At 48.1% G+C, this 21541-nt stretch overlaps 1 protein-coding gene across 4 annotated transcripts in view; it reads left to right on the top strand.

Annotated features, from left to right (window-relative positions):
- The window catches only part of ATAD2B (ATPase family AAA domain containing 2B), a 3113054-nt gene that overhangs the window by 182589 nt on the left and 2908924 nt on the right, over nucleotides 1-21541 (top strand). For all 4 annotated transcript variants that reach the window (XM_069605879.1, XM_069605877.1, XM_069605876.1 and 1 more), the window contains exon 3: nucleotides 6492-6541. In XM_069605879.1, the coding sequence (XP_069461980.1) occupies nucleotides 6492-6541 (50 nt within the window). The remainder of the gene's footprint in view (nucleotides 1-6491; nucleotides 6542-21541) is intronic.

Here is a 21541-nt window from a genome sequence, read left to right on the forward strand (position 1 = left end):
TTGAGATGGACTTGCTTGAAATCCGAGTACTCACAGGTTTTGTTACATTACATCTGATCACTTTAACGCTGTTAACCAAGGGTTTCTTCTCTGGATAAATATGTATATGGATTATTTACCAGTTGCCCTGTGTCTTTTAAACATCCATTTCTTACCAGAGCTCTACAGCAGGGCTTGGATAATCCATAGAATTGGATTCCATTTAGGCCAAATTTGCTTTCCTTTCAATTTGCTGATCACCTCTATTCTCCAACATGGGGTCTGGCATGGATTCACATGCTCATGAATATTCCCTGTCGTCAGGCTTGGAATCCTCGGTAAAGAAAAAAACAGTTTGTTTCATTTCTGAACTGTCTTTCTCCTAACAACCAATCACTGAGCTCTGGGTCATACTGTCCCCAGCCAATGACTGCTCTCTACCTAAGCCCCTCCTCTGGCAGCCATCTTCAGATGTGTACTGCACGTTTAAGTGTTGGGAGTCCTCGTGCTTACCTCTCGAGCTTTTACTGCGTTTTTTCGCTTTTTCAAAGAGTTTACTCTATTTTTCTTTGGTCAATCGAGCCATGTGCTCCATCGATCATCCTGCCGATTAACGGGGACCCGTTTTCGGATTCTTCAGTGCCCCTCAAGGGCGAATTTCTTCGTGGAGGAATCGAGAAGTTTCTTCAAGGCCTATGCCGTGTGGAAATGTCAGAGGAAAAGAAGGATTTGGCTCCCCTTTTCAAGATTTGTGGCGAATGTCTTCTCGGATGACAGGCATTCCAAGCACCTCTGCTGCTTGTACCCAGACCCCACGCAAGAGATAGTGCCCTGCAGGCTGAGGGATCAGCATCGGCAGCTCAAGGAGTGGCTACAAGGCCCCTGCTCTGGGTGAGTCCCAGCAGAATGCCTCCACTGCTACCAAGAAAACTGAGCGGTCTTCTAAGACCTTTGAGGGCGCTTCTCCCACGGGGCCCAATAAAAGGCCAAGCACCGCAAGTCAACTGTCACCGGGAGCGCGTTGCGATGGGCTCCTTGGCGGCCAGGGCGAGTACAGCGTCCCCAGCGGCTTCAGTCACCAGCCAATGCTCTGGATCTTCGTCAAAGAGGAAGTCGGACCATCTGGGCAAGATCAAGGAGAAGCCCAAGACCGGCCCGCCGAAGAAGGCCAAGGGGTAGCGGGGCACTGTCCCTCCCCTAAGGAGGACACAGGTTCCGCCACGGTCGTGAAGGCCCAAGTACATCCAACGAAGGCCCAGACTTCCATCGAAGGGGTGTTGGTGTCACTCCCGAAGGCCGCCGTGGAGGATCCACAGGGCGTGGCCTTGAAGGCGAGAGTATCCCTGCCTGCCAGGATGGAGTCCTCTTTTTAGCCCATTGAGAAGACACTGGAGAAGATGATGCCAGTCATTTCACCAAAACCGTCCCCTATGGTCACAGGGAAGAGTGGGAAGGCACGGTAGTCCTCCAAGGCAAAGATATCTCCTGAGAGGAGGAGCTTCACTGCCTCCAGACCATCCAGGAGGAGAGATGCATTGATGGCAGGACCTACAGCAAGGGTTCTGATGAGGGAGACGATGAGGGAGACGATGAGGAGACCGACGAGGAACAGCAGGGCGGTGGGGGCCTTGACGACCAGCCTGCGCCTCAGTCTCCAGTCTCACCTCTGTCACTGGAGCGGCCACCTGGAGATATATCTCGGTGGACAATATCTCAGTTTTGCATACTCTGGCCTCCGAGATCCAGATGAGGATGCCTGTTGCACTGGTGCCGACGGAGGAACCACCGACCAAGAAGAGGAAAGTTCACCCTCCGCATCATCCCCCAGCCCCGAGAGACGAGACCGATCCGGACACGTGACGACGAGCACGTGCACGGGTGACAACGCAACGGCGGGTTGGGTGTCCTCCTGTCTCCACCTCCCAGATCTTCACTGCCCGACGAGATAGGTTTGTTCCACGCCATGATCTCCAGGGCTTTGGAGCTTTGCCAGCTCTTTCCTGGGGAGAAGGTTTCCTATACCAGCGCTGTGAGGCCAAGAGGAAAACCGTTCTGTCGGTCCCTCTCCTGGCTGATTGCCCCTCATGAAGAACTCTTCGACAACCCCGGCGAACAGGAACAGTTATGAGAAGTACAGGGTGCCGGACTCTGCGCCCAAGTGCTTGCGGACCCAATCGTCGCCGGACTCTGTGGTTTCGGCAGAAGCCAAGAAGTTTTCTTCGAGCTCCTCCTGCAGCGGCTCCACCCCCCCGCATTCTCCTGGACAGTGAGGGGAAGAAAGTTGGATGCGACAATCAAGGCTGCCAACGCTCTCAACAGTGTAGCACGTTACGACGGGAGCTGTGGTTCAAGATCGCTCCCTTCCTGGACTTCCTTCCCGACGCCGGAAGCTTTGGAGATCCTGCAGGAAGGCGAGGTGGCATCGGTCCACACCATCACAGTGGCCACGGACATCGCCGACACAGGGTTCCGCCAAATGAGCAACAGCGTTTGCCTTTGACGGGGCCAGACTTTCAGTCGAGGGTGTTGGACGTGACCTTTCGTGGAGACAAAGGCTGTGGATGAGTCCCTTCAGGCCATCCAGACAGACACAGAGACGGCTCGTGCCCTGGGCACTCTTCAACAGCAGTGGACGACCTCAGGCGGCAAATCCCAAGGCTCCTCCAAAGGTTTCAGTGGAGGTGCCTCGTCTTACTGTCAACTCTCCCTCTCGTCGACCCAGGAGAACAGGCCTTCAGTTCCAAGACCTTCGGAGGAGGACGTTGTCGCCAGGGTCCCCAAGGTAGCCCTTCGACATCCAAACAGGATTGAATCGGCCGCGGCGTCGGGCCCCCTCCTGTGCACCCAAGTGGGAGGCTGGCCGGCGAACTTCATCAGCGTGTGGAAGACCATCTCCGACAGTTCGGTGCTGGACGCTCTTGCTCACGGACAGACCCTGGACTTGCAACGAAAGTGTCCTTGAATACCACCAGTGGCCCGGCAGGAAAACCACGTCCCTCAGCTGCTGCTGGAGTTGCAGGCCATGCTAAGAAAGGGCGCGATAGAGCTCGTCCCAAAGAGGCTCCGGGGCTGCGGAGTGTACTCGTTACTTCCTCGTCAAAAAGAAGACCAGCGGCTGGAGGCCCATCCTAGACCTCCATCATCTGAACAAGTACATCAAGTCCCAAAAGTTCCGGATGGTGACTCTTCAGTACGTTCTAGGACAGCTAGAAGAGCGGGATTTCCTATCATCGCTGGACTTGGAGGATGCTTACTTTCACATCCCCATCCACAAGGGACACCGCAAGTTTCTTCGCTTCCTGGTTCAAGGGCAACATTACCAGTTCAGGGCCCTTCCCTTCGGATTGAAGTCGGCGCCAAGGGTTTTCACCAAGTGCCTGGCGCCGGTGGTGGCACAGCTGCGTCTACGAGGGATCCACGTTTACACTTATCTGGATAACTGGCTCATCCGGGCAAGCTCGAAGGACATCGCCGTCAATCACACAATGAGAACCGTCTGTCTCCTGACGGATCTGGGGTTCTCGGTGAACTATGCAGATTCCTGTTTGTCTCCATTGCAGGACGCGCTGTTTCTGGGATACAGACTCAACACAGTGTCGTGCCAGGTGTCTCCGTCAGAAAAGAGGATAGCGACCACCTTGGGCAAGGTACAACGGCTGTTGGACCTGAAGATCGCAAGGCTGAGGTCCATCAAGTCTCTGCTCGGCATGATGTTCTCATGCATATACCTCATTCGATTGTGCATGCTGTGGATGCGTCAACTGCAGGAGTTCCTCGACACCCATTGGATACAAGTGTCGGGGAGCTTCGAGGACAAGATCACACTCAATGAGAGTTTCCGTCGAGCGATACAGTGGTGGGGGTCCGCGCACATCTGCCCGGAGGTGCGGTTTAGTAGAACCCACCTCACCAGGAGACAGTTACGACCGACGCCTCACTGGAAGGATGGGGGTCTCACACCGGAAGTCTTCACGCAAGAGCAAATAAAACACAAATGAGACCAGGGGCAGGTTTACCGACACACAGGTTCTGCCCAAAGCACACAAGACAATCAAGAACCAGTGTGTCTCTCCTAATTCTCCCCCTCGCTCTTCTCCAGCCTGCTCAGCCTATGTACCAAATCGGTACTGAGTACTCAAAAGTGATCTTAAATGAGAGATGTTTAATAAAATACAATTTTTATTAATTCACTAACAATAATTCAATCAAAAATAATTATAAAAAACAGTGTACAATCACATATTCTAAAAAAACATAAAAAGTGTCTTTAATCAATATAAGCAGTCATAAAACAGTACATACATTATAAAAACCGAGACATAACAGTGTAAAAATGTATCTAATTTCAGTTACCACCTCACAGTAGACTATCGCCTCCTATGGCTGCTTCTAAAGTGCAAAGTGTATCTGGAAAGATGTGTTTTTAGAAATGTAGTGCAAAACAAACGTTGAAACACAGAATCTAATGGACCTACTTGAATCTAAGTAACCTTTTAGTTTTCACTATTGGTGCACAGTAAATCTATCCTTTCTCCGCGAAAGGAACAAAATTAATAACTGGTTTACAACACTATCATCTATCATAGTTCTCAATAACCCAACCTGTTGCGTTCTTCGAAGGCTAATTTGCACAAAGTTCGAGAACTTCTTGAGGGGGCCAGCGTTTTACCACCACAATACATAAATAAACATGACTCCTTAACATTCACTTGGGATATGCATGACCCAGCATCCTTCCTTAGTCGTGCACGAATTGGCGTATTTTCCTTGGCAAGGGATTGTTTGGACGTTCTCTGACTGGACTCCTTTCTTGCTACCGAAGGGTACTTCGAAATCGCTCTGTCCGTGGTACGCAGATTTTCCCGTTGGGCAGAAACACCTGCAGTGTCCTTTAGTCCTTTGTAGGTCCTATGGCTTCGAGCGCTGAGTGCGCTTGTTAGATGGCGTATTCAAAATGCCTGAGTCCTTACTTCTGATTCCACTTCCGTACGTGCGGCGGTCGCATTACCACTGGTCTTCACACAAGAGGCATGTGGCTACTGGAGGAGAAGTCGTTGCACATCAACGTGTTGGAGCTGCGGGCAGTGTTTTGGGCCCTCAAGTGTTTCCTTCCGTCCCTCAAGGGCAAGGTGGTGTGGTTCTTCACGGACAACACCACCAAAATGTTTTACATCAGGAAGCAGGGAGGCACCAGGTCCCCAGGCGCTCTCCAAAGAAGCACAGGAACTGTGGCACTGGGCCGTCGCCCAGTGGATGTTTATCCCCTTTCACCGGGCAGGAGTGAAGAACACCGTCGGACTCCTTCAACAGGGAGCTGCAGTGTTGTCACGAATGGGAGCTTCGTCAGGACCAAGTGATCGATCATCCTGCACCGGGACCGTCAGAGTTGATGGACTAATTGAAGAAGCAATGGCAACGGAGGGAACGCATACAGAAACGGGCCATCCCAGGGGAATGTGAATGCGTCCCCCAAATAGGACGATCACTTGGTCCTGACGAAGCTCCCATTCGTGACAAGAATGCAGCTCCCTGTTGAGGGAGTCTGACAGTGTTCTTCACTCCTGCCAGGTGAAAGGGGCTAAACATCCTCTGGGCGACGGCCCAGTGCTACAGTTCCTGTACTACTTTGGAGAGCCCCGGGGACAAATCATTTTTTTTAAAACAAATAATGTTAAAAATAACACATTGACTATTTTTAATTCCCCAAAACCTCAAATTCGCTTAGTGATGAATTTAAATGTTCGCACACATATACTTCGCTTCAGGGAGTACATGACTGATGAGCACAGAAAAATGCAAAGGTATGTTGTAGAACTGAGACTGCCTGGAGAAAGAACCGGGTTTAAAAAACTGCTAGCTCTGAAAATGTTGAATGGGATATCCTTGGGGAATGACCAAGGCAGCCTCTTCTGAAAACGTGGCCCTAGAACAAAGCAAACCACATGGAGAGGCAGGCAAGAACAGATTCAACTGCTTGCGTAAAATAGGCCCAAACCAAGGCCCTTTCACAGAGTCATTAAGATGGTATTAGAGCATGAGTTTATGTAGCTATTTTGTGATCTACAATTAATTACTTAGGTTGAATGGCAGTGGTACAGCAGTTTATGATGTGATTTGAATTTTGAGTTTTCTTAATTTTTGGGTAATGCCCTGAGAACTTTAAAACCGCTGTTGCACAGTTTGACTAGTTATATTTATTGGACAATTTAGATTTTTGTATAAATAACATCTGGTATTTCAAATGAATTATTTTTACAAATGACGCACATACTTATGACCTTTGTCTTGAGGTTTTTTGGTTTTGTTTCTCAACTCAAGTATCCGTGTACTCCTGGACAAGGCAACCATTCTTAAAAGTGGAAATTGTTTAGTATTTTATTGTACCGCAACAAATATGCACTGCCACCCCACCCCCATTTAATTATGTTTAATGGGATTTCCCTTTTCCAGTGTGTATATTACATGCCGCTCTCTGACACATTGTGGTAACCTTTGTTAATCTTTGTGTTTAGGTTAACATCCCTTCCAGTTGCTTCGCTACCAAATGGACACACTACATTATGTAAGTATTTCTGAAAGTGGCATTGAACTTTCTCTTTTAAAATATGCTTTAGCCTGCTTTCATCATTCAAATTCAGGCACCTGACCATGCAGTGCATAACATGTTATTATTCACCCTTAAGCTTAATCCCAGACTTTATGAAAATTCCCTGATTACTTGTCAGTAGTCTTCATTGCTTAGCCTCCTGTTCTTCCACATCACCGTTCTTATTTTTTTAGGCAAATCCTCACCAAGATGTTCTGTAAATGCAAGTTCTGAGGTTAGAGGGTCATTATTCTAACAAATCGAAAAAGGGGAATAGGTTTAACCACTGTCCCTTTTTTGAGAGCAACAAAATCAAGCTTCTCTACAGGACTGGTCAACGGTCCCGCCCTATTGCCCTGCCTGCGTAGTCTTGAACTGTCTGAAAGTGGGACAGGCGTTGCCTCAACACCTTTCTGGGTGGTTGGGGGATCTTCCCGGGTACAGTTACTCTAGCAAGTTGGGAGTCTGTTTAAATGAACCCCCAACCCGCCCATTCTTATTGACTCTCTTTAGGCAGCTCCTCCTCCTCTTTTTCCCCTTTACTACTGTGTTCTTCACCTTTCTCTTTCCGATCAAACCCTCAACCCCTGACAGTCTGCCATACAATGGCCTTCACCACCACCCCTCCTTTTGTTTTCTTTTGACTACCTGTCCCACCTAGTGTTGTTCCTCGCCGCTCTTTTAATGCCCCCCCCCACTCCACCTATTTCTTGTGTTCTCCCCTCTGCTTAACCTCCCCTAAAACCTTCCTCTTGGCAGCTTTGATTTGCACTATTTTCACCTCACGCCATCGACACCGGAGTCCCACACATTGATCTCACTTGCTCCCTTTCATACGTGGGTGGGTTTATCTGACGGGGCTGTTAATTGTTTGATTTAGCTTCTGCTGGGTACATGCAGTGAGCAAGCGTTATGACTGAAGCCCTTGTTGGGAATTATGAAATACCTAGCTGCTTGCAAATGTTTAGCGGTTCTCTGAGCTGTCAAAGCTAACCGTGTTTGATTTCTAAGCAGCCATCAGCCACTGGCATAGCAAAACTACAGTCATGGTTTGGAAGATGATGTGGTGACTGCAGCCATGTTTGTGGAGTTTGCGCACTGAGAAGTTTGAAGGGTTGGCACACATGGAAAGCCCATAAGGCTGTGCGGTCATTTGCCATGTAACATATTAAATGTCACCAATGATTTTATTATAACAAAGGGTGTCCTACCCAACTATTTTCACCATACATCATGGTTCTACAGTTAATGTCTGTTGGGTAATGCAATTACAGTTCTCTTCCTAGAAGGACTCCTAGGTTTTCCCTGTAGGCGGTAGTACATAACCGAACATACTAATTTTTTGGCCTTTTTAAATTGGCCTATATTTATTTCTTTTTAATTAGTCCATCTATTTTAAGTCGCTGTCTGAGATTCTCAAAATGCTTTTTTTTTTTATAACATAGTACATTTGGTAGTTCAATCTTTGTACATCAGCATACTATTCAAAACCTAAAACAGAGTATATAAAACATGAAACATTTGTAAACACCGCAGTTGTGCATCATACGTTGAAAAAAGATCTGAGTTTCCTAGCAACTATTAGTTCAAATGTTCATCTTGTCAAGAGTATTTCCTGACCAATCCTTGGTCAATGTCACTATTAATAGTGTAGAACGTATGTGGATGGTATCGATGGTTCGTGCTAGACCTTGGACGTTTCGGGTGATGGTGTGGGTGCCTTCATTTGGGCATTGGATTGGTGTTTTCTGTATGTAAATGCAAGGTAATATATGTGTAACCTACTGATTCTCGTATGTTTGTTTGCACAAAGTTTTTCTAAAAAGTTGATCTAGGCCAGGGGTCCAGGTTCTAGAAAGGTTCAAAGATTGTGGAGGGATTTCATGAATTCCCTCTTGAATTCCACTGACCTTAACTGTCCCCTCATAGCTTTTGCTTGCTTGTAACCTCGTGTTAGGGAGAATTCTCTGTATAGGCTAATTTCCCAAACCTAGTGAGTCCCCCAGAAGCTTTGCTGGATTTTTGGGGTTCATTTTTTTCTCCTGCTAAGAGTGAGACTCTTTTTCTCCCACTCTTAGACATGATTTGAGATATCCTTTGACTTTGTAATGTGTTTTATGGGCTATGGGGTCTTTTACTCCAAAGGGCTTCATGTGTTTTTGATATGTGTTACACAGCACCCTCCGTGCAGTAACAAAGGGGTGTCATAGTGACCCCCAAACATAGACTCTGCACCCTGGGACTGACTACTGTCTCCCAGGGCATGTAAAGTCACCATTGGCTTTACTAGTCCTAAATTGTGAACAGAACCGGTACAAACCATCCTATTGTGGACGTACTGGTAGGGGCAATTTGATTGCCCCGGGGTCTTTTGTTCGAGGGGGCACTGTCCAGTCCCCCCTGATCGAGTTTTTGCTGGTGGCAGTGGATACTACTTTTTATATTCGACTGCCAATATATTCCTATGGGATTTTCCCATTGTTCGAGGCTACCACTTTTTAGCATAGCCTCAAACATACCGCCGGTTTATTAAATTAATATCAATTCACTGGTTGTGATTTTTTGCCAGAACTCGGTGCCAAAATGGCGTATGTGTTCGCTTTTGTAACTCTAACCCAAGTCAAGCCCTTTGTTCCACTTGTTGGCGGGCTTCTGCACAGGAGCCTCCAAAAGTGGTGCCACTCTGTCTGGGTCTACAGGATGTGTGGGAGGGGGGTTTTGGCACCCTGGACTGAGTTGCCTCGGTAACTCAAGTCGCACTCTTGTGTGATTGGCCCAGTGGTGAGCCGCCCGGCTCACCACTTAGCATGTTTGAGTGACAGCTAGGACTGATGAATGCGGGTTTTCTGCATAAAAGCAGGGCTTTGGGGACTGGAACTGCAGAAGTCGCCACAGGACCAAAGAATCCGAAGAGGGAGAAGCTGAGCCGACCTGCAACGACGACACCACCGGTGGAGTCCTGCTGAACCGCCTCACCACTTCCCGACAACAGAGAAGATCTTCATCACGGAGAGTCTTCTTCCTTTGAACTGGTGGGGATAACCAGTTCGCCCTCCTTTTTCACCTTCCTGGATCGTCTCGTGGTCGAATCGCCCGTGCCAAGCACCCCGGCGGCCGGATAGCCACGCTTCACCACTACCGCGAATAAAGGGTAGTACCTTTTAACCGGGAAACTCTGCGGCTGATTTCTTCCCTGGCAGTGCAACGACCTCCAGCTTTCCTCCACGTCGAGATCTTCTCTTCCCCTGGACGAAGCACCGACTTGCACCCGCTGCCAGGAACAACTGCCCTCGCTGGAGCTTTCTCACCATTTCAGGTACTGTGTTCCGCCTGGTCTCCCTTGCAACAGACTGTTCAAGGTGTCTGTAAATCCTTGACTCTCTACCCTGGGGTGACATGGGGACCTGTTAACTAACTTTTTCTGAACTGCTCCAACTCTTTTTGAACTATCTGCAAAGACCTTTAAAGTATCATTCAACTGTGAGATCTTTGACACATTCCGCCTTGCCCTCTCATAGAGTGGGCCTGGCCTATGAACTTTCTTGCTCTACAGTAGACTCTGCCTTTTCTGACTTGCTGTGGTTCTTCTAAAAGTGTTGGTATTGTGTGCTTTCCTAATTCTGCCTGTTCTCTCCCTTTTTAATTAACTTATTGGAGTGCCATTTTAGGTTAAGCGCTCACCTTTGTCTGCAAATAAGTGGTGTTTTAACTAAGACTTGTTCAATAAGTAATCAGGGATGTATATATATTGATAGTGACTGTGTTTGAACTTGCTTGCCATATTAGTGTTAGTGTATTTTTATAAGTGTGTTTTTAAATAACTAATTATATACTTTTATACCAAAGCTCTGGTCAGTGTTTGCTTGTGCTACCATATTTTGGTACCTATTTTGTATACTCTATATACGGTCTAACTCTTCTTGAGAGAAGTCTGACTGCTCAGCCACAGCTACCAGGTAAATCTGGGTGGTGCAGACTGCTACCAATTGGGTTTACTGCCAACACCTGTAGTCCTAAGCCTTTTGCAGTGGTCCCTAGGGGAACTGCACAGGTTTCTGCCTAACACCTCGGGGTATGTTCTCATCTGTGTGGCGTTGTTGAGGTTGCCTTTCTGTCACGGGTGAGTCATATAAAGGTGTACGTCCCTATTGTGTGGAAAACATAATTATGGTAGGCTGCCATTAGTGGTAAAAGTATAGGGCTCTGAGAGATGTGAGGTTAGAACCACTCCACGGCAACCGATTACATGGATGTCCGTTTTTGGGAGCGGGTCCGAAGCTTCCCGCATGCATGGACCCTGAGGGGTTACGTTGATCATCTTTAACTGTGGGATTTAGAGGAAAGCGTGTCACTAGCTGTTGGGTCAAACCTAGCGTAGGAGAGATGAGTGTTTGCTTACTTGTGTGGGGCGGTTCTGTAGCCTGGATACATTGCGTCCTGCCATGGCTCTTCGCTCAGTTGGGGTCCCGTTGTATCTATGCGAGCGGGAGGGCAACGTGTTACTGACTCATGTTGGTCAGCGTATTAAGTTTAACCGAGAGAGGAGGGTGGGTTTGTTGAAAAAAGGGAAAGTATAGTAAGGTTTATGCTTACTTCGAGTGGTCAGATCACTGGCCTGGGCCGGTGGCATCCCGCCGTGACTTTTCTGCATGCAAATGTCTCCATGGCAACAGAGTAGTGTTGCTGTGTGGCGCATGTACATTCGGTAGGGATTTGTTTCGGAAGCTCTGTTAGTGCGCCTGCGGCAAATGTTTGTGATGATAGAGGTTGTTAGGTGTTGTCCTGGGAGCGGGTAACTAAGGATGGATGATTCCCTCAGCTCAGTTGGTACGCTTGCGTATATTGGTAAGCGTTTCAGTGGTGTTCCTGATTGATTTCAGATCAGGGTATTTTTTGGATCTACTTGTGGCACCTGTTGTCCTGTGTGCCCTGTATATGCATTCATAGGCATTTATAGTGTGTATAACGGAGAACAAAACGCTACTGGAAAAACAAAGTAAATCCAGCTGCAACTACTTTGTCGAGCATAGGTCTTGAAGCGATCAAGAGTGCTGCAAGGTGCATGGAAGGATGGTTAGACGTGTATCAAAAGGAGGTGGACTACCAGATCACATGGGAATAAACTGCCTGCTGTAATTAAGGGCTTGGTGACCCCGTTAGTTTACTATTGATGGCCATGCTATAGCTATAGCTGGTCCTGGAAGCCCAGAGAGTTGTACAGGGGTGGGCTTAGAATCCTGTATATGTTGGTGTTATTTTATTTAGCCCATTTGTGGTGGTTTTTAGTCTATGGATCCACCAGGCTTCTTTATGTGCTAGAGCATTGCTTGCATTGGTGTTGTTTCTTACTAGGTCCACAATCCACCACTTGATATCATCAACGCTGTGTTGTAGTCACATATAGTGTATGACCATGGGTGCGGTGTGGATTTTACACCTGATTCCTGAGCGGTGCTCCCCAATTCTTTTGTTCACTGCTCTTGTTGTTTGTCCTACGTATCCAAGTCCACATGGACATTCGATCATGTAGATGGAATTTTTATTTTTGTAGTTTGAGAAAGTCTTCAGTGTCCGTTGTTTGTCTGCCACTGTGAAGGTTTTGATTTTTTTGGTAAACCTGCAGACGGAGCATGTCCCACCGGGATGGTGATCTGTGATTTCTCATAGATTCCTACAGTGAGTTTCTTGTATCTTTCTTTCTGAGTCTGGCATGGGTGAGGTGTTCTTTCAAGTTCTTGGCACGTTTCAGTGCCACCCTGGGCATTGGTTCTCCTAAGTTTCACTAGCGGCCAGAATTGCTTTATTATCTTTTTGATTTTACCCATGTCTGGGCCAAAAGTAGTTACACACGTTAGTATGTCATCATTTGCTTTACGTTCATTAGGGCTTTCCTCAGTGTGTATTTTGCTCTGTGTTCCGTCTTGAGTCGTTTTTTGGGGTATCCTCTGTCAGCCAATCTTTGCTCCAGGCCTTTGGCATGCTGGGTGTATTGAGCTAGTTCTGTGCAGTTTCTGCGAATGCGTAGAAATTGTCCGTAAGGCAGATTATCCTTTAGGTTCTTGGGATAGTTTCTTTGATAGTGGAGTATTGTGTTCCTGTCAGTTATTTTCTTGTAGAGTGTGCATGTTATTTTGCCTACTTTGTTGTTGATTGTAAGGTCTAAGAAGTTGATCGACTTAAATCTGCTACTTGGAGTGAATTGGATCTCAGTGGTTCGGTCATTAAGCCACTGTTGAAATTCTTTTTTTTTTTTGTGTGTGTAAAATCTGTTTTTATTTTAAATCCTACACAGTTGTACATAAATCTTGTGTTCATACTGCTTCTTTTTCTGTATACATTATTGAGGCGATCAGTGTTATACAGATTTTACATATTTCATCAAGCGGCGTGGTCACAGAACATCCTTCACAAAAATGCATTGTCTGCCATATAGTAAACCCAACCATTCCCCTCATCCTCCCACCCTCGGCCGCTAGGCTGGGTCAACGTTTTCAGTAATTTGTCTTCCGCTCCCTTTTCGCTCTCCCCTCCCCGCCCCCCGGGGGGGTCGCCCCATCACCCAGGGCTCTCCTGACCCCTTGAGGCTTGTAGGTCAAGGCTGGAAATCTCTGGTCATAGTCTAATATTGGGGCCCAAATGTTCTGAAAGTGGTGGAGAAGCCCCGCTCTGGCCACTGTTATTTTCTCTGCAATCAGTATATCCCATACCTTTTTAGGGTGATCAGATTTCCAAAAAGGAAAGCTGGGATGACCAACAACATAAAAGCAGGACTACCCCATCGCAGCCCACCAATTACTGCTCCTCCCTCAACACGCCCCCACACCCACCACCCAATCATATTTCCAGCACTTCTCCTTTCTACAAACTGTATATGATCTCATTTATGCAGTTTTGTCTGTGAATCTTGGCATGTTACTTCAAAACAAGTGTTTGCTCTAATTGACATTACGTGGCTTGATATACGCACATTTCCCAGCCAATCTCTGTGGCACAGTCAGTAAGTGTTGTGGCTTGTACCTGAAAGATTGGAGGTTCGAGCCAATCCTCCAACTTCAAAATTCTAAAAGTGTTGTGAAAATGCCGATTTTAATGACTGTAGCCACCCAACCATGCAAACCCTGGACAGGGTTTCTAAAATGAAAAAACTCCTGGGACTCCGGGACGGCGGGTGATTTCCCCCGACTGTCCCGGGAAAACCCGGACGTCTGGTCACCCTACATACCTTCCCTCACCAATGGGGCATGAGGGGACCTTCTGTGGATTTCCAGGAGCAGGCGCCTGGTTGACCAGAGTCTCCAGCAGGCAAGGTCAAGTGCCCGGTTCGTATGATGAAGTCTGAGGGGAGGGTAATACCGGCGCAACAGGATTTTGCAAGCACATTCTCTGTTGGTGATGCAAGAGGACGATGAATGAGTTTGTGTCCAAATGTCCGCCCAAGATTGGTCCTCTATGGGGTGCCCCAGATCTGCCTCCCATTGTGCCATACATTGAGTCTTTGTGGTGAGGAAATCTCCCAGAAAGCGTTTATATAAGGTGGAGATCTTTCCCCGGGTTGGGAGTTCTTTGAGGGCCAATTCGAGGGAGGTTGGAGTCCGTGTCGCCGCCTGAAGAGTTTGAGGGTGAGAGCACCAGTGGTGAAGTTGAATGTAGGAGAATCTGTCCCTTTCCTGAAGCTGGAAGGTCTACCTACATTGTTCAAATGTGCGGAGCAGGCCTCCCTCAAAAAGCTGATCTAGTGTTTCAAGGCCCCCTGCAATCCAGTTTATGAAATTCTGGGGATTTGCCCTAGTTGAGAACGCCGGGTTATGGAAAATTGGGGAGGAGGGACCAAGACCCCTCAGGATCCCTTTATGCCTCAGGGCCCAGTCCTAAACGCCTATAGTGTGTTTGGTAGCTAATGGCAAACCATCCCATCATCGCCGCAGTGGGGGTGGAATGTGTGAAAGGAAACGCAGGGGGGAGTCTTAGACAGAATCCACTGCAGTTCCCTTGGGTAGCACTACAGCAGATTAAGACTACAGCTATGAGCAATAAATCCCCTTTGGTATCAGCCTGTACCACAAAGATTTAGTTGGTAGCTGTGGCTAAGCAGTCAGACTTATCTCAAGAGAGAGATGGGCAGTATTCAGGGTTTACACATTAGGACTACAGTACTATGGAACAAAGAAACGCTGACCAAAGCTTTGTATGAAAAATAATATATATTTATTTTACACACTATGATGGTCGCACACAAATCACTATTATAAAAGCAAGTTAAATCAGTCAAGAAAACGTATACACAACTCCCCATTTAAACTGTAGACAAGTTTGAGCAAGAGTGAAAACTGAGCAAAACGGCACAGTGAAAAACAAGCAGAAATGGCACTCTATCAATTTCTCAAAAGGGAGGGAAAGGCCAAGTTATACAGGAAGATGCTCTTAAACACACCAGCAACACTTCCAAGGCAGTACTTTAGCATGTATAATACTGAGGTGAAAACACATTTCTAGGTGAGAAGCGATCTAGAGAAGGCAGTTGTAACAGATTTAGCCAGACTCAATAGGCCTGTGCCAGAGTCAGTGGTACAGGACAAAGTGCCCAGGAGCAAAATGTTCCTGTAGCTGCAGTCAAGTCTTTGTTAACGATTCAAAAAGGTGGTTGCAGAAGGTGAAAGACAAAGTTAGATGATAGGGGCGGCCAACCCAGTAGGTAAGTAAAGGATTTAAAACACCTTTAGCAGAACCCAACGAAAAGGGAGGTCTGGCGGAACAATGTACGTTAAAATGTAGAAGAGGCTCTTGCGGTGGCGGTAGTTCCTGGCAGTTCCTGCAGTTCGGGAGATCCAGCAGAGGAAGAGAGGCTCTCGTCGTGGAGGAAGGTTCGAGTTACTGCACAGCCCAGGGATGAAACCAGCCGTGGTGCTGCCGAAACGGATTAAAAGGTATGCTCCTTTTAAATCGTGGTCGTGGTGGACGGGTGCCTGGCTATCCGGTCTCCTAGTGCTTGGCACTGGCAATTCGACCAAGGCAGGTCCTGGAAGGCGATTGGCGAACTGGTTGGCCCCACCAGCTCAAGGGAAGAAGGCTCTTGTAGATGAAGATCTTCTCTCGTCGTGTGGAAAGAAGTGGTGAGATGCTGCAGCAGGGCTTCACCGGTGGTTCAGTCGTTGATGTCTTTGGCTTCTCTCCTCTTCAGCTTCTTAGTTCCAGTGGCGATGTCTTGTCCTCCAGTCCTCAGGACCCTGCTTTTATGCAGCAAGACCCCCATTCATACAGCCCAGCTGTCACTCACACAGTGGGGTGGCTCTCCTGGCGGGAGAACACCCCAGCCTATCAGGGCAGAGTGCGACTTGGGTTGCGTAGGCAACCCTGTCCAGGCTGCCTATTCCCCCTCCCGCACATCCGGTCTACCCCAGACTCAGTGGCGCCTAGAGGAGGGCTTCTGTGCAGAAGCCCGCCAAAAGGACGAACAAAGGATCCCCGACCTGGGTTAGGACTGTTGAGAAAGACACGAGAAAGAAATTAAATCAAAGTTCTGGCAATAAAAACCTTCCGGAGTAAAGTTAATATTAAAATAAACCGGTGGTATGTTAGAGGCCGTCAGTAAAAGTGGTAGCCTCGAACAATGGGAAAATCCCATAGGAAAATATTCGCGGTCGAATATTTTCAGTAGTAACCACTGCCACCAGCCAGTAACTTTTGAGAGAGGGACTGTACGGTACCCCCTTGAAAATGAACACCAGGGAAAAACTATTAACCCTTCCCAGTACCCCCATAATAAGATGGGTTGTACTGGTTTTGTTCATAAGATTTGACTAGTAAAGTCAATGGGGACTTTACATGCCCTGGGAGACAGTAGTCTGTCCCAGGGTATGGAGTCTATGTTTGGGGGTCGCTACGACACCCCTGTGGTACGGCACAGAGGGTGCTGTGTACCACACATGTAAAAGATGATTCCTATGAGGGTGAGAAAAACCCCATAGGCCATAAGCACACCAGATAGCCTAAAACACACACTAGCAATCTGTCTAAGAGTGGGGAAAAAAGGGTCTCACTCTTAGCAGGAGAAAAAAAATAAACCCCTCAAATCCAGCAAAGCTGCTGGGGGACTCTATAGGTAAGGGAAATTAGCCATAGAAGAGAATTCTCCCTAGCGGGGAGAGATGAGCGGGATTGTTCCATCTCCACTCATCTAGGGCGACCAGTAGTTGCGTGCCACGCTTGGGTGTGCGCTAGCCGTGCTGCCACCTGATAGCCCTGCAGCTCAGGGACTCCCAGTCCGCCCAGCCTTGGGTTACCTAGCATTGTTTTCTGGGGAATCCTAGCCTTTTTGCCCCTCCAGATAAACCGGAGCATTTTCCTCTGAAGACTGCAGAGAGCGGGCAAGTGGATTGCAACCGTTGGGGATGAACAAGTATACAGAAACCTGGGGAGGAAGTTCATTTTACAGGCTGTAATACGCCCCATTAAAAAGATTTCCTGAGACGCCCATCGCTTCAGGTCATCCTCCTGCTCTTTAAAGAGCGGGGGGAAATTTGCACGATATACTTCCCTCAGACTTGCGGCAGCCTGTACCCCTATATAGGGGATTGCCTTAACTTTCCATTGAATAGGGCACAACGGGACCAGGGAATCCCATTCATCCGGGGATAGTACTATCCCCAGAGCTACGGATTTATTGAAGTTAATGGAGAAGCCTGTGACCCCTCCCATAATTATCTATTTCGGAAAGAGCGTGCCCCAACGAGGAGCGAGGTTCTGAGATGGTCAGCAAGATGTCGTCTGCATATAGGGTGATTTATGTTGGGAGCGACCAGTCTGCAGGCCCTTAATGCTGTTATTCAGTCTGATTTTTCTTGGCAAAGGGTTCCATGATTAGTGCAAATAGATGCAGAGATAGCGGGCATCCCTGCCTGGTCCCGCAAGTCAGAGGAATTGCGCCAGAGAGGGAGCCATTAATCCTAAGGAGGGTTTTCGGCGATTTAATATTGGCTAAGACCATAGCCTGAAATGCAGGGCCAAACCCAAAGGTTGCTAGGGTGTGACGCATGAAGGCCCAATCAACTCTGGCGAACACTTTAGTAGCGTCTAGGGCCATCAATAGCAATCTCCGAGAGTCCTGCGAGGTGAGATCTACTAGGTTCAGGGCTCTACGAATATTGTCACCTGCAGATCTATTTTTTTAATAAAGCCTGTCTGGTCGGAATGTATGATGTCTGGCAAAATGTGTGACAGGCGGTTAGCAAGAATTTTAGGATAGATATTGGCATCTGTTTAGTAAGGCAATCGGTCTTTAGGAAGCGGGGTCCCTTGGGTCCCTCCTGGTTTAGGCAAAAGTATGGTGATTGATTCCTGCATAGATGGGGTTACACTACCAGCTTCCCTAAAGGAGTTGAAAAGCGCGCCCTATGGGGCAATCAGTTGGGGCCTAAAGATCTTGTAAAATCTGGTAGAGTATCCGTCAGGGCCAGGATCTCGGGATTTAAGAGATTTTATTGGCCTCTTCAACCTCCTGAGATCGGAGCGTCAAGGCTATCCCGGATTGAGTCCTTCAGCCGAGGGCGTGCCGCTTTCTAACAATAGTTCTTCTGTTCATTCTGGTCTCGTGGTGGCGCGGTCATTACCTGTGTTAGGTGGTTCTCCACCAGCCGTTGTTTTTCCTGTTCAGCGTAGTTTATTATGCCATGTTGATCGCGCAGCCCAATGATCGTGTTGCTCCTCCTTGCTTTAGCTAGTTTAGTCACCAGCAACTTATTCGCTTTGGTGTTCTTCGCGTAGTAAAGTTGCTTGGTTTTAGTCAGCAGTTGGGCCTCCAGCTTCTTCCGCGCAATGCGGATGGCTTGTTGCGTTTTTGGGATCCACCCTTTTTCCTTGTGGGTTTTCTCCGCTTCTTGGAGTTCCTCCTCGAGGATCAGACGGGCTTGTCGTCTATTCCTGTGAAATGCTACTCCTTGCGCAATCAGTTCCCCTCGAAGCACCGCCTTCATAGCGTCCCAGGTATTTGCTGGGGAGGTATCTTCACTTAGATTGTCTCTAAAGAAGTTCTCAATTGTCCTCGCAATTGAGTCCCTTAGCGGCATCTCATTGAGCATTGGGTCATATAGGGTCCATCTGCGTCGAGTGTTAGGAGTTGACTCATGTGCTCGGATCTCCAGAGTTATCGGGCGTGGTCAGATAAAATCCTTGACCCTATGGCCAAATTGTTGACGTAAGCTAGTACCTTGGGGCACGCCAGGAGGTCAATCCTTGAAAAGGTCCTACGATTATACGAATGAAAGGAAAAGTCCTACTCCGAGGGGTGGAGCACCCACCACGAGTCCACCACCTCTAGGGTCCTAAATAGGCATAGGAGACCAAGCGCGAGAGTGAAATGCCCAGGAGAGGGAGGATGCGATCTGTCCTTTTGTAGGGTCTGGAACCCCATTGAAGTCCCCTTCAATTGCAGTCTGACCTTCAGAGAAGTGGGAGAGGGTATCGCCCAGTGATTCGTAGAAGACGGTTTGTCCAAAATTGGGGGTGTACACTGATAAAAATGTGTAAAGTTGACCCAGTAGCAACCATTTGACTGACACATATCGGCCCTCGGGGCATCGTTTTGTGTCCAAGATCTGGGGGTTCAACCCCTTTGCGAAGAGGATCGCCGGTCCCCCTTTCTTGGTGCCACCCGAGGCAATAAATTGAAGTGGGAAGAGTCTAGAACGTAGACGCCCAAAGTCTGCTGGGAGCAGATGTGTTTCTTGTAGTATGGCCACCACCGCGTCTTCATCCTGGATCTTCTGCAATATGGATTTGCGCTTGGCAGGAACGTTCAACCTTCTAACGTTTAGGGAGATAAATCTCAGGGTCCGATGTTCCTGGGCAGGATATGAGGCCTCTGTGGAATCCGAGCGGGGGGGTTGGGGTGAGTGTGAGTCAGCCATCATGTCAGGGTAACAATGGCTGTATGCCACCCTGTTTTTGGAGTTTTACCCCAGGCCTCCAATGTGAGGTCAGAACTTTAACTGGAGGGGGGGGTGTCATTTGGGGTTCGGCCACACCGCTGGCCAACCGGGCCAAGTGGATACCCTCAGCCAACATGGCTGGGGCAAGGAACTCTGTGTTCATTCCAAGGACTCATAGGTGGACTGTACCTTGGAAATGGGCATAGGCCATGGGAGGGCCCGCTGCAAGGTTGTAGTCTGTGTCATCTTTCAGGGTTGGCGGCGTTCCGTTGAAGGGGCATGTAATCTCAGGTGAGGAGATGAGTTGTCTCGCCATCTGGGGTCGTCACCGGGTAGAGGATACGGGACCATGGAACCAGGTCTGTAGTGTCTCGGAATCTAGTGTCCCCTTAGTACCTTTTCCCCATTGCAACTCATCTTTTCCTACCACTCCTCGGCACCCTCGACCAAGAAGCCCGCCTAGGTTTCGGTGAGGACATAGGGTCTTCGCCCCTTGCACCTTCCGAGGATGGAAGTGCCGCCCCGGCAGGTGAGTCTGGGTGCATGATCTTTTCGGCGTCTTCAAGGTGGCTGATTTTTCGAAGGGTGCCTTTATAGGAAAACTGCAGTGCTGTCGGGAATACCCATCTATATCGGATCTGATGGTCTTGAAGGCTTGAAGGCTTGAAGGAAGAGAGTCAGAGGTCGAAGGGATTTTCTCTTTTGTAGTGTAAGGAGGGAAAGGTCCTGGTAGATCTGGAGGGGAGAGCCCTGAACAGATAGTTTGTCCTGAGGGGTGCTTATTGCTGAAATGTCCTCCTTTGTGGTGAAGAAGTGCACCCTAGTTATTACGTCAGGGGGGGTGGAGTCAATTCCACCCCCTCCCCCCGTGCAGGCGCAACCTATGGGTACGATCCAGAATGAGGCTGAGGTTTGTCTAGCTGTGGGAGTAGAGATTGGAAAAAATCACCCACATATTCTGCCAAGTCTTTATCTGGGACCGTATCTGGGATCCCCCGAATCCGAAGGTTATTGTGCTGGGCCCTGTTTTTACATTCAAGGATTTCACACTTGTCTTGCAGGGTCCTGATCGAGCATTGAATTTCTCCTAGGTTGGCTGCGTGGTCTTGGGACCGATCTTCAACCTCCCTAAATCGTTCTGTTTCTGTTACCCTTTGGTCGGTGTTAGGGAGAATTCTCATAAATGGCTAATTTCCCTTACCTAATTAGTCCCTCAGCAGCTTTGCTGGATTTCAAGGATTTTTTTTTTTCACTTGGTAAGAGTGTGAGCCTTTTTTCCCCCACTCTTACATGTGTTTTGCTGTGTGTGTTTTTACCATTTGTGTGATCTTGGGCTCTGGAGCCTCACCTACTCCATGAGCACCATTTTTGTGTGTTACACAGCATCTTCAGTGCAGTAACACAGGGTTGTACTTTAGACTTCCCTCTGACTCAATTTTTCTGGGACTGACTGCTGTCTCCCAGAAACATGTAAATTTGCCATTAACTTTATGTAGTCTCTTTAAACTACAGACCTAGTACACCCCGTCTTACATGGAGTATCCCTTTTTGTCTGTCTCTTTTGGGGCAGTTTTTCGCTCCCTTTACATTAAGACTTGGCTGGTGGCGGTGGTAACTACCCTAACTTTTCTACCACGGTTATCTTATATAACCATGGTATTGTTTTAGGCTATTATATTAGCTATTAAATATATTTTATTTTGGCTCCGGCTGGGTTTAGTCGCCATTTCTTTTTGTTCGTCTTTCTCATGTTCTTCTCTGTGCACCAAACCGGGGTTGATTCCTTTGTTCGCTGTCTTTTCGTGGGCTTCTGCACAGAAGCCCTCCTTAAGGTGCCTGATAGTGTGGGTAGGTAGGATGTGAGGGAGGGGTCTTCGGACCCCTGCCATGGGTTCCCTTGGTAACCCAAGTCGCACTCTTGTCTGATTGGCTAAGGGGACTGGCCTTGCCAGGCCAGCCACCCTGCTGTGTGATTTACAGCCAGGCTGTATCAATTGGGGAAAACTGCATAAAAAGCAGGTCTCTGGGACTTGAAAGCCAGAGTCGCTACTGG

Source organism: Ambystoma mexicanum, chromosome 4p (genome assembly GCF_040938575.1).
Source record: "Ambystoma mexicanum isolate Mex_15411 chromosome 4p, UKY_AmexF1_1, whole genome shotgun sequence".
Classification (NCBI taxonomy): Eukaryota; Metazoa; Chordata; class Amphibia; order Caudata; family Ambystomatidae; genus Ambystoma; species Ambystoma mexicanum.